This window comes from Primulina eburnea, chromosome 3 (genome assembly GCF_022965805.1).
Source record: "Primulina eburnea isolate SZY01 chromosome 3, ASM2296580v1, whole genome shotgun sequence".
NCBI classification, from domain to species: Eukaryota; Viridiplantae; Streptophyta; class Magnoliopsida; order Lamiales; family Gesneriaceae; genus Primulina; species Primulina eburnea.
Window position 1 is genome coordinate 15,160,570 of NC_133103.1, and position 13,033 is coordinate 15,173,602.

A 13,033-nucleotide genomic window follows, 5' to 3' on the forward strand; every position below is an offset into this window, starting at 1 on the left:
TTGGTTACATTGGTTTTATTGCTTGAGTACCCTGCTGACTCAAGCATCGGAGTGGCCACGCCGGACACCCCTCCGACGCCCATTCACGAGTTCATCTCCTTGTCTGCAGGTCATAGTGGAAGCTATAACTCACAAGTTCATCTACTTTGCTCATTTTCCTGAACAACATTATAAATTATTGATTCGATCCGGTGGAGCACCCGACCCTGCTCATCCATTTCGCCAGGATCGCATCAATATTATTCAGTAAATCGATGGACGTGAGCTTTCATCAGCCACTGATGCTCTAAAACATAACTGGAATCTGGTTCCATTAATTAATACCTTTCTTGGCTCTCAAAAAGCTGAGTAAATAGCTTCAGAATCTTATCAGATTGCAACATATTTATGTTTCTGATTCCACATATTACACCTTTTTCCCAAAAAAAAAAAGGAACTGCAAGTGCAAGATTGAAACATCCATACTTGTGTATACAAGTTAAATGAAGATACTTGCCAAAGGATCTTCTTTGTGTAAATGAAGCATATCTATTGTTTACCTAAGTAGTTACGAAGAAAAAAACTATGAAAGAGCCAAGTCAAACAAGTTGATATTTCTAAATTCTAACCTTAACTGCACGGCCGGTCTCTTCCAGGACCGACAAAAAACCATGGGTAAGAAAAGGGTTAAATTTCTCGGGACATGATGCATCAAGACTGCAACCATCCCAATCTTCCGACGAAATTCCTGGGATAGACGAAACCACCGAAACTGATACCTTCTTGTCTTTATTAATATTTGTTGCCTGTCCCTCGAGCATATCAGAGAAGAACAGACTAACATCAACACCATGATTATTCAACCACATAAGGTACTAAGCACCAAAAGAATTAGAGTATTACAAGTAAGCACCTCTGTCTCCAACTCTGTCAAATTGAAGTCTCCAAGAGAAAGCTCCAATTTGGCGGTCTCCGAAGCCTTTCTTTGTCCACAAAACAATGTTTTGATACTAAACCCAGTAACTGAGTTCTGGATGTGTCCTTAGACGATGATTTTCTCTGTACTTGTAGAATAAATGTGAATTGTATTTACCAGAAATACCAAGCTGGGAATTTCAATCTCTATCATGACGAAAAAAATGGCAGTTTCTTTTGTCTATAGTCAAAAGGGTTTATTTCATCTAACCATGAGGACATTGTCTCCGATATGGATTGTCAAGATTTGTTTATGCGATCCAATTTTTTTTTTTTTTGAAATTATACGTATGACAAGATCTTATCTATTGAAATAAAATGAACATTATGCCACATAAATAGGATCTTGTCTACCGTCTAAAAGATCAAGATTAAGTGTTACACTTCCAAAGTTAAACGAAGCAGGTGTTCCTCTGAATGTGAGATTACAAAAGTAATTTTGATAAACACGGTAACCAATACATTAAACCCATTACTCCATGCTAGACAAATATGAGACTGGAACAATGCTAGTGTTTAATGCATACATCTTTACTTTTAATGCAAAACTAAAAAATGAGTAATTGTAGATGGCACTCTCAAAATTATCGAGTTCCAAAGATTAAAAAAAACTTGCATAAACCAAAATGGAGCAAACATCCACATACATCGATCCTTTTCATCAATCAACAATTTAACATAATAGTTTACCGAGATTAAAAATAAAATATCCCTCAAAAAAATTTATTAAATAATTTCGAACAAGTTTTTTTAAGAAAATGATCTATTCAACTAAGATTTTCTGTTTTTCTTATTTTTGTGAGTCATAATTATTACAGTTCAACTAATACAGAGAAATTACGCAATTACATTAATATTTCTTTTTCTTCGTTGTCTTTTATTATTATTTTTTCTTTTCCTTTTTATGATAATTAAAATTTTAGTAACGTTTATATCACTGAAACACATAAAACGAGCAATCACTCTCTTTTTTTTTTGTTTTAAAAAATGGGACAGTTCTTTTTTCCTCTATAAATATTAATTTATTTTAAATAATACAGGATTTTGCTACGTAGCATTTACTACGTAGGAAGTAAAATAGAGCAATTATCATCGATGCCATAGACTCGATGCAGTGAAAACCATGTAATAATTCCCACAAAAAATAATTTCCGTCCGTAAAATAAATTGCCCAAGCGTAGAAAATGTGACATGAAATTTACATGAAAACCAGTGAAGATAAATAAATCCCACGAGGCAAGAGACTGAAAAAATGGAAAAGACAATAACAGATTCTGTATTTATTTATATACAAAATAGTCTTCTGACATAAAAAGAATCTCATAGCCAAAAACCCAAAAAAATTACGAAAGTCAAGAACTAATCCTGAAGAAATCTGAGCCTCAATGGGATCAGGAAAAAAAAGCATGCACCACAAGATTCCCAACAACAAACACAATAATAATACAAGAATACCAGATCAGAAACCTTAACTTTATGAAGCCACTCTAAAAGAATTTAAGAAAAAATAACAGCAAATTTTGCCTCACTACCATATCCTGCAAACGCCAACCATATATGATGATTGTCAATCTATCATGTATAGCTCATTTGGCAGCTGGAATACAACTTCACAAGTCATTTGTCGACTCCATCTTCACTAGTGCATTTGTCAACATTCTTGAAGCTTAAATATAGTAAGGAACTCATCAGTATGCCGATCCCATGGTTGATGATTGTTCTTCAGCACCAATAGTTGCATCTGAAAGGAGCTTGGAAGATTTAACCTCAGTGAGAGGATGCTTTATCTTGGGCGATAGTCTTTTGGCTTCCTCGGCTGTATATATATATATTTTCTTCACCATGGTGCAGAATTCACTGGGAAGATGCAAAAATAAAGTGTGATATTAGCATTTCAAGAAGCATAGTTCCAATATATTCATTCAGATGCTCTCAACATCCGAGATATAAGAATAACTTAAGCTTGAAAGGCAATGGTGAATATCAGTGAAGCTGTATGTGCTGACTGCTGACTGGTATTTGCAGCCTAAAATGTCAAGACCATCCCATCAACAGCAACATATTAACATCCACCGTTCATGGGTAGTCTACTCATAAAGTGGAGAATGTATAATCAGGAATGATGATACATAATATGCAGGTAAATGTGATGGGAACAGTAAATTTTACTCAACTGCCATGGATCGTCTCCAACCATCATCATGTCATCCTCATCATCTGTATATACCACTTGCCATTTCTTCTCTGAACCAGTGAGTTCCCCTACGATTTCAAACATCTCTTCAAATTTGTTAAGTAGATCCTCGTAACTATTAAATCTAGTCAAATCCACAGCCCTTCCAACTGCAATGCCTTGCATGTGAACCTAGATGATTCATATATGCAAATCAATTACCTATTGACCATTTATGAACATCTAAGCTAAAAGAAAAATGAAAAACAAAGATTTCCAGAATCAAAAGGAAATCCAAAACGAAGTCGCATATGTTCCATATTAGTAGATTGATAGAAATAAAACTAGATGCAGAAGTAATAAAATGTCAATCAGAAGGATAATGCAAATGGATGAGCAATATAAGTAATCCTAGACAATATGCAATGTTAAATGTCCAAAATATCAAGCCATTCAGCTCTTTAACACACGGGAAAGGAGGGAATGTTCCCATTAGATGGTCAAGTTTAATTCCAATTTTAAAATCAAGTGTTATTTAAAGAAAGTAACATGCACTGAAAATGGAGGTACCTTGGTGCAGCTTCTAATTTGCCTGTTCTGAGGCTCATGGGGAGATATCAGACATGACTTGTCAGGATCATAAATCAACGAGGGAAAATTGGAATGATTCCGATCCAATGGCTCTGATTGTTGTTCAGATTCAATATCCATGGAAACATGAGAGTCCTCAACAGCTGTTCCAGTCAGGATTGCTAACGACGTGGATTCAACTGTTGAATGGTCGACCAATTCAATTCCAAACAGCCTGTAGCCATTACCATGTCTTCTGTCACTCGCTGGAGTGACTGACTCGGCTGCAGTTTCTATATTGGATCGGTATATTGAATTGCTTGAAAGGGGCAGCAAATTTTCAATGTAACTTGAAGTGCTGATTTTGGTGACAGAGCTATGTTTAGGTGATTGATAGAGATCTGGTCCACGCAATGGATCATGGCAAGTAAATGATGAAGGGGGGTCTGATTGTGATTTCCAAATACCTATAAAAAACACATTGTTTTTTGACATGCGGCAAAAAAAAAGAAAAATGTAATTTGCATCATCGTGGAAATAAACAATACCACGTGAAGAAAGATCTTGTATAGGTGAAAGTAGGACAGGTGGTCGGGCACGCTTGTTTCTTTGCTGAGCCTGTGAGTTTGGAAGAGTTGATGCAACAAGTGGCTCTATCTCCCAAGGTGAAACTCTGTCTGGACGCAAAATTGGGGAGGGTTCATCCCATTGTACCTGGATGCATGAAATAAATCATCATGTAATTAAAATACTTGTCATTATCCAAATTCCCAACTTTCTTTTAGTAAGAAGATCAATTTATCTGTGTAGGGAACGAAAAAAAATTTGTTACGGGAAGGATAAAATATAAAAAAGCTGAAGCCTTCTCAGCATGGGAGGACTACAGCCTGTGTGAAGAAATATCCGCATATGAATATAGTTTACCTTTAAAGATCTCCATTCTGATTCAGGCCACCTGGATGAAGGATTATCCCCAACACCAACAATAGTCCCACTAAACCTGTATGAACATGCGTTTATAGTGATTATTCTAAAATGATTCTGGAAAAAGAGTTTAGCTTAGAACTAATCAACAACCAAAACACATTTTATAGCAAAAAAGTACCTACCTTCTTTCTGGAACCTCTTCGCCCTCAAATTTCATCTTAAACCTCATCCCCACAGACAGTTTGTGACTTCGAGCTTCAAGATACTTGTTTAAACTTACAATGAATTCTGATCGACTAGTTCTGGAGACAAATGGTTGAAGTTCAATACAGTTAATTCTTATAAACAACCATCAGAACAACGAGAAATTGGATGCTATAGACAAACCAGACAGCCACCACAAGTAGTTGCCTAGCTAATTTATAATAACTGATCAAGCCCGCAATATCATTAGTTACAATAAAATAAAATCTTACCATAATTAATTCACAAGTATAAGGTGTAGTGGCTTGAAATACATAAAACGTGTAAAGCATGTTAAACAAACGCCCAGGGAAAGAATGGTTCAACAGGAGAATAGACCATCGTTTATAGATTTTATAACTAAATCAGACTTGAGGATTCACAAGGATGTGGAACATAACTATTTACAAATAATCTAAGATCTTCTCTTGCATTAGCTCACGTGTATAAGGCCTAGACACCTAAATTTAGAACTACGTAGAAACTAGAAAGCAAAACATGTCAAACGCACAGTCAATTCATGACCTGGGAAAGAATGGCTCAACAGAAGAAAGACTATCATACCGCCAGACTTTATAAACAAATCACATTTGGCATTTCGCAAGAGTGTGCCATAAAATTAGATATGAAAAATCAAAATATTCTCCTGAATTGACGCCAGGTTACAGGTATAAGGTTAGAATCCTGAAACACACGACTACATAGAAACTGTAAAGCATGCTAAACACACCAATTCATGTCCAGAAAAAGAATGGTCGGCAGAAAAATAGATCACAATGCTCACAGATGTTACGACTGAACTTGATAGTTCACAAGAATGGTTGATACAACATAATATTTTATGCAACTATAATGGGAAAATCTAACTGATATTGATGGATGCAAAATCCAAACCAGAAAAGTAGGAAAGAACCTTGGTTTATAAAAAACTGAAAAAAGTGTCCCTGTAGAGATGGCATGTGATGCAGTCGCAAGAACCCCCAGATGCATACTATGACTTGATATAACAGATGATAACGTCTTATTTAGCTGCCTCATGAGCCTACGGACTCCAACTCGAAGCTCTCCATTTTCTCCTCTGTAAAGTTTAATGAATTGTAATTTAAGCAATAACAATTCTGTTATAAAGATCAATGTCATTTTCATATAATACCTTAAGAAAATGAAAGCATCTCCAGCAACCAACTTTTTTGCACTAACAAAGACACTCCACCCAGTGGTCAGTAAGTGGCGCCTAGGTTGACCTGAGAATAATGTCAATCCAAAAGAGATTCAAATTAGAAAATGTACCATCATGAATTGAATGGCCCCTATTTCCCTTCTAATACTCTCGAACAATGCAATATTACCTAGATTATCAGATTAACTTCAATATGTTCCCTCATTTTAGATTAATAGTGTTCCCATCACTTAACAACTGTATCTTTAGAAGACAACACAATAAACAATCTTGTCTTACATTAATCTAAAGCTCCAAAATAAGCTACGTTTTTTATTCTAGATGTTGGGGAATGAAACACGAGTTGTTCACGTTTCCTATAACCATGGATCACTGAGGCCCCGCAACATAACATAATGATGATCGGGGAAGTAATACTGAGCAGCTGATTTTCAAGAGGTTGCTTTAAGTTACAGTACTTCATTTAACATTAATTCTCCAAGAAATAAACAATGGATGAGTACACCGAATATTCCATGGGTAGCATGCACAGATTCTGGCCAACGTGTTTGTTGCACACATGCAATATGATGTAACAAGGTGACTTCTGCAACAAATTAGCAAGACTAAAATTACATTCAGCTTTTAACCAGTAAATTTCTAACCTCTGAAAATGTGACGAAAATGCCACTCATTTCCATGAAGGTCAGAAGCGACTAACTCCTGCCAGGGTGGTTGCCGAGACATATCCTACAATTAGAAAGTGCACCTTCAAAACCTCGCCAGGATATAAACAGAGTACTAGAGGCTGACTAAAGCTAAAGAAGACGGACTATTACCAATGGAGGTAAGCAATCATCTGCATGCCTACGTAAAACAGAAAACCCTCCATGAGTGCTGGTGTCAGAAGCAGTAAGAGTCTTGCAAAATGAATGGACAGTGCTCCGTTGAGGCTCTGGCAGAGAAGGATCGGGACTTTTTATCTCATTTTCCTGATCCATCCACAGAACAAAATAATAAGAATTAGGTATGTGTGAAAGCTAAACCGCGAGGATTATGTGCGCAGGAATCCCTGCCTAGCCTGCTTAGATTGAAAGAGAATCAGTGGCATTGGAAGGATTTAATTTACCTTAATTATATGAAAACCAAACTAAATTGTGAAACAGACTGTGATATGTTTCTGTTGACCTCTCAAGAAAAAAGGAACCATGAATAAAATTACTCCAAAAAATTAAAATTGTTTTTGCCAGGTGTAAATAGGGACCAACTAATATTAATTTAATATGTTGTTAAAAAGATAAAAATCCTATTGGTTTCAACTCCACATGACTGAACTCAATCTAGAACTAGTGTTGCCAGTCACTAGCTCCATTTAGAAAACTTCAAAATAGTAATAACTGTTCAGATCAAAAGAATATTTAGTAAGAGAAACAGAATCTACATCTTGTTCAGGCATCAGCGTTATTTGTGCATACACCTCATCCGTCTCTTGCTCAGCCTACAATTCAAGATGAGCAAGTTAACAACAAAAATACAAGAGGGAGATTATTTTGAAATATTTGGCACCAGAAGCAACTTTGGGAAACAAACTCCAAATTCTCACACTAAAGATTTCATTTACTTGCCTGCAGTGTGACATTCATCACTTTGCAAAGTATTTTACTGGGTAAGTTGAATATAGGAAGTTGCTGGTCCAAACCCTGATGTGTGGATGCTTCAAGCTAGATGATAACGCACAATCAATAAATGACTGACCAAAAACTCCAGGACTACATGGTAAAATACTTATAAATGAAAGCTGTTAAAATTTCTGTCAATAAAGAAACTGATGTCAACTCTTTATGAAACTTGACAAGTGAGAAAAAGAAATATCAAACAGGATCTGAGAAGTCATATCACATCTAAGCCAAAAAAGGTATCAAGTTGACAACAAATGTCATACAGACCCTTGCTTGAAACAATACTGTCAAGACAAGAGAAGAACAGTTGGAATCACGACCATTACAATATAGCAGGACAGTAGATTAGCAATTTAAAGAACAGATCTGGGAATGGATAAACAGAAACAGTCCAACCTGTTCCATGTGACCTTGAGGAAAGTAGTAAACTCGTTCGCCTTTACATGGAAGGGTAACAAGGGGTCCAGCACAGGCATGCCATAATTCGTTGTATAAAGCATCAGTTGGGCCTCCTGTAATAGAACACCAGGTCATAACAAAAGTAAGGGAAAAATTGAAAAGGCAAAAAGTAAAATAACCCGCTAGAACACATTAAACAACACCCGCAAATAGGAGACACTTCCCGGAATATTCTCTTTTCAAGGAAAACGAGGAAACTATGATCATAATACCAGGAAAAACCTGCATGTACACAAATAAAATGTGGAATCCATGAAGCTATACACCATCCATCCCCTTCTTTATGGTAAATCTATTTGTAGAGTTTGGGAACATGATTTTACCATTTACAGGCCATGCTTATTAGACGTGTATCTTAGAGCTAGGCGTAAATGACACAGCATGGCACAAGCCTCATTACAAGTAAGGCATCCTAAATATCAAAAGATCATTTCATGAATAAAACCAAATCTATAATTTACAAAGTATTGAAATGAAAATAAAACAGATATATGATTATTTGTTGGCGATAACGAATCATTATTATCTAGCTTTTGACCTTAGAATATTGATTTTCCAATACATTAGCCACACTTATAAAGAGTCTCGCGCCTTTAAAAGGCACCAAAGTTATGGGATCATGGTTAAGCCATATGCTTAATGGAAGAAAAGAGCCGTGCCAACACACAAGGGCTAGGCGTCTCGAGTTTTGAGCCTAGGTGCACAGTGCACACCTTCTTGGTTTTAATAACTTTGCACAAGTGATAGATCTTGACTAAGAGCAAAATCTTATTTCTTTTCGATAAAATTGGAAAAGCAAATATTCTAAGAGAACACTCAAACAATGCAGATTAGAAAAGATGGAACTGAAATCGTCAAGATTCTCTGATCAGATTCACGTCATATTTATCAACTCAAAGGATCATAATTCACAAGATAATTTGCAGAAAGAAATAATCAAAAGAACACACCAAATAAATTTGCATGACACACCTAGTAGTTATGCCGTCTGAATGGACATATAACAAACATTGAGGGTCAGCAGGTAAAGAAATGACGAAGCACCTAAAAAATAATACATTTCCAAAAGTGCAAGTGTAATAACTCAAACCTGGTGGAGGGCCCCCGGCAAAATGATTTTCGGAGAGATTAGCCATGAGAAAACCAGCTCTATTTTTTGGATCGGAGCTTAGCCCGAAAAATTGATCAACTCGCTTCAATGAATAAGCTCAAAATTTGATCTGACCAAATCCCAGTATCATATCCAATTGTAATAAAATACTAGCTAAATTTACAAGTAATCCATATGCCAGAATGGTAAATGCCTTAATCACGCTCAAACCTCTGCTTTTTTTACCTGAAAATCAGTAAAAATTTTGCCTTTATCCTCAAGTTCTCACATGAAGATCACAAAAAGGGTATGGACCATTTGAGTTTGTCATAAAGATATTACCTTTATGACCTATGTTCTGGAAGAACCTTTAATTAAATTTGCTAAATTAAATCAGTCAAACCTTCTGCTAATGTTCTATATTTAGTTCACCGCCTAATTAACCACTCAGTCTATAATAGAACCAATAACTTAATAAAACCAATAATCTTAATCATAACTATCACATATCGGATCAAGATCCGTGATGAACCTCCACAACCAGAAACTGCATCTGCACAAAAAAAAGGACGGGCGGGGCAGATTGAGGTTGTAATGCTACACGGACATTATTCTTCAAATTAATATCAATTTTGTCAACACAGACAGAACGCAGAGCTTAAAGATGTAAGACAATTACTAAAAAAAATATTTTTGCCACCATGGATGGAATGAAGAGTTTAGAGATGAATAGACAATTGGAATTCATTGAACCAAAAAATCAACAACTTTTCAAGAAAAAAAATGCAATCTCAGCCGAATCGAGCTTGAAGAAAGACAAATATACAACAATACCGCCTACAATTCAAAGGATTCTTTTATCAAACACAGAAACACGATACACAGATCTAAACGAAAAACAGTCCAGACCTTCATGTCCCTGAGTATCAATACAACCCAAACCTACATCAACATGATATTTCAACAAATTCACACAAATCTCTGAACGCTCTATCTATGACTGAAACTACAGCACGGACACAATTAATCTAAGCGAATAAAAAACGCCCAACACCAAACCAAAAATCAAATCACATGCCAGTATTGGAGCTATGGTTTCTACCAAGGTTTTGCCCGCAAACCTACAAAATTGCACGGATTCCACAATCATCCCCCAACCATGACCGCAAGCTTCCCTTCCACAGAACTTGCTAGCTCCGAATTAGAAGCTTTCCAGCTGATATGAATGAACTTTTCAACTATTTTTATGCAGAAAAGGAAAACTGAGAAAGCTAGAGAGAGAGAGGGCGATGGTCTTTGCCTGGTCGAAGCCGACAACACTTTCGAATTTCTCTCTCTATAATTTTATACTCCACTATTTATTATTTTTTATGCTCAACTTTGACTTCTTTTATTTATACTGCTGGAAATTTATTTTTCCCCACCTAATTTCATTTGACATAAATATAGGCCATATAAATTATTTTTCAGATATTTTCTTCACATATTAAAAATATTAATTTTTGGAAAATTGAAAATATTATTTTGTTACATTATTTATCAAATATTGAGGCAAACGAACAAAAAATATGGCTACAAGAATATATATTATATACTATGTCGATTTTTCAAGTCAAATTTTATTTTGTTATATTATTTATTGCTTTTGCCGATTCTCGAATATTGAGACAAACGTACAAAAAATATGGCTACAAGAACATAATATATACTATTCAATGCAATTATAATCGTTATTATAAGACAAATTTCTGAAAATTATTGTTCAAATTGATAATAAAAAGTTTGTTAAAAAAATTGACCTACATCGGTTAGAAAGAGTTATCGGGATTGTTTACGAGGATTTGGATAATCATTCTTCTTTGAGTTAATTTTTGTATTAGTTATATCTAAATTTCAATATAAAACGTATCATATATTAAACACACCGTTATGTGTTGGAATGTCCATAGTTGACTCAACTGTTAATGTCTTCAAGCTTCAATTATTCATTTATGAGCGGTTGATAGAGTTCTTGAAAAATATACTGCAACACATGCATAAAGATACTAGTTAGATCTGACGTTTTGAGAAAAAAATATGAAAATCACTGGAAAAAAATGGTATACATATGCAACTAGAGACAATTTTTCATAAATTGTTGCTAACTAGAGCATATCATTTCAACGCAATATGTAAGAAAAATTCTGATATCACGGGAAAAATTTTATGTATACGTGAAAATCCTTTCCAATTTGATATTTCTTTCACTTCGACTCAGGAGCCAGTTTTCTGTATAATTGAATAACCAGTGAATGGACATCGGAAGAATTCCCAAAATCACCACTCCGACGCTCAAGTCAATATAAACTCACGAAAAGGGAGAAACTTTATGAGATTTAGTAATATGCACTATACTGTGAATGTATGAATGAACAAAAGGAAGTGTATTTATAAGCAAAGTGTAGCCGCCTTATAAAATAATTAGAGAAAGAGGATGATTGAAATAAAACCCCCATACTATATAAGACTACAAATAATTTAACACGAGATCCTCGTAACAATAGTACTCGTGTTAATTAATACATCGTGTAATAAATTTGATTTAACTAGAAAAACAATTCAGTTTCTACGAAGCCGACTCAACCGAAATCTAAATTCAGCTTCTATTTAGAAAGCTAGTTCTCAAGGTAGATCCAATGATACAAATTTTCGAATCTAAGACATCCCATAAAAAATTATTTTAGTTAAGGGGAAAAGACAGCCCGTATAAACTTGGTTTGCCTAAGAATCTAACATGGGATTATATTTCTTGGCAAGATTCTTCTTGTTATTGTGCATCCAAACCTTGAGCACTCTTCTTTTGACGCCAATCTCCCGGCAGAACTGTTGCACGACACCTTCTTCTTGCTTGTGCATTTTCCAACCAACTTGTTCTGCAAACAAGAACAATTTCTCCTTCTGTTCTCGAGTGAACTTTGTCCTGAATCTTTTCTTCACAAACAGAGGCGAGTTATTAGCCTCGAACACCCCATCAGCACTGCCGTGGTCGTCGCCTTCATCTTGAGATTCCATATTGCGAGAGCACGTGAACATTTTATGGGGCCTCAGGAATACTTTTCTCCCAATGATTGTGCTTGGATTTGTGACATTGTGCTGGTAGCGACTGATGGGATCGTGAAAAGATGGTTCCTCTTGGATTTCTTTTCTGTGGAAGTTTCTGTGGCAGCTGCAGGCTGAACAAGTGAGGGCTTCAATTGTTCCTTCTTCCCCGTTGGGCATGAATTCTCCGCACCCGTCGATGGTGTTTCCTCCCATGGATGCTGCATGGTTCTTGAGGCATTCTTTGTACTTGATTGCTTTCTTGAAGGGTACATTTGTGGGGATTTGAGAGAGTGGAGAAGGGATCATGTCATGATATATGATGTGGGCTTGGCCATGTCCATGACTGCCATATGTGCTATTTAGTGGAATTGGCATAGCCTCTTCTTGACTTGGATGCTCCATTTTTTCCTCAACGTTTGGTGACCTTCTTGTTTGGAGAACAAAAGAGGATGGAATTAGAGGGCCTACAATGAAGAAACAAGCTACAATACCAGGGAACCAATTATAGTTCTCGTGAACATTTCTAGAAAATCCTTCCGTCTCTTTTTGTTCCCCATGACTCGTTCAAAGTTCTTTTCTTGGAAAAACAGCGAAGATATAAAAGTTATTAATTCCAAGTAAGCAAGCGAAGTGAGAAAAATCTTAGCCTGAAATGAGAAATTCAATATAATTTCATCAGGGTATTTTTTAGCTAAGAA

At 35.7% G+C, this 13,033-nt stretch overlaps 3 protein-coding genes across 11 annotated transcripts in view; all 3 read right to left on the bottom strand.

Moving 5' to 3' along the window:
- Positions 1-1,134, bottom strand: part of LOC140826881 (glycosyltransferase BC10-like) — a 51,991-nt gene extending 50,857 nt beyond the window's left edge. For 3 of the 5 annotated variants that reach the window (XR_012116885.1, XR_012116883.1, XR_012116886.1), the window contains exons 1-2: positions 893-1,032; positions 609-785 (exon numbers count right to left, since the gene is read on the bottom strand). Coding sequence is in view for 1 of the 5 variants with exons in the window: in XM_073189410.1 (XP_073045511.1) it covers positions 609-832 (224 nt within the window). In the remaining 4 variants the exon portion in view is untranslated. The other 2 variants (XR_012116884.1, XM_073189410.1) reach the window with 2 other exon arrangements.
- Positions 1,135-2,173: 1,039 nt separating this feature from the next.
- Positions 2,174-10,604, bottom strand: LOC140826880 (auxin response factor 1-like). Of its 5 annotated transcripts, none has more exons than XM_073189404.1 (15): positions 10,357-10,604; positions 9,255-9,357; positions 8,102-8,217; positions 7,652-7,747; positions 7,468-7,524; positions 6,866-7,018; positions 6,692-6,776; positions 6,021-6,111; positions 5,781-5,945; positions 4,807-4,926; positions 4,622-4,697; positions 4,246-4,411; positions 3,698-4,164; positions 3,129-3,319; positions 2,174-2,811 (listed from the first exon to the last, which is right to left on the bottom strand). In XM_073189404.1, the coding sequence occupies exons 1-15, from the start codon at positions 10,402-10,404 to the stop codon at positions 2,643-2,645; spliced, it is 2,103 nt and encodes a 700-aa protein (XP_073045505.1). In that variant the 5' UTR covers positions 10,405-10,604; the 3' UTR covers positions 2,174-2,642. The 5 variants fall into 5 exon arrangements, with proteins under 5 accessions (XP_073045505.1, XP_073045509.1, XP_073045507.1 ...); XM_073189408.1 differs by having other exon boundaries at positions 9,255-9,384; positions 10,376-10,603; XM_073189406.1 differs by having other exon boundaries at positions 9,255-9,500; positions 10,376-10,603.
- Positions 10,605-12,014: 1,410 nt separating this feature from the next.
- On the bottom strand, positions 12,015-12,737 carry LOC140826857 (zinc-finger homeodomain protein 4-like). The gene has a single exon (XM_073189376.1). It carries the CDS (start codon positions 12,735-12,737, stop codon positions 12,015-12,017), a length of 723 nt encoding a protein of 240 aa, XP_073045477.1.
- Positions 12,738-13,033: the final 296 nt, after the last annotated feature.

Coding starts and splice junctions, on each gene's coding strand:
- LOC140826857 (XM_073189376.1), bottom strand. CDS start 12,737: ATGGAGCATCCAAGTCAAGAAGAGGCTATGCCAATTCCACTAAATAGC.
- LOC140826880 (XM_073189404.1), bottom strand. CDS start 10,404: ATGATTGTGGAATCCGTGCAATTTTGTAGGTTTGCGGGCAAAACCTTG. Junction 3,320..3,697: donor AAATTAGAAGCTGCACCAAG/GTACCTCCATTT, acceptor TGAATCATCTAG/GTTCACATGCAAGGCATTGC. Junction 2,812..3,128: donor GTTGGAGACGATCCATGGCA/GTTGAGTAAAAT, acceptor GCATCTTCCCAG/TGAATTCTGCACCATGGTGA.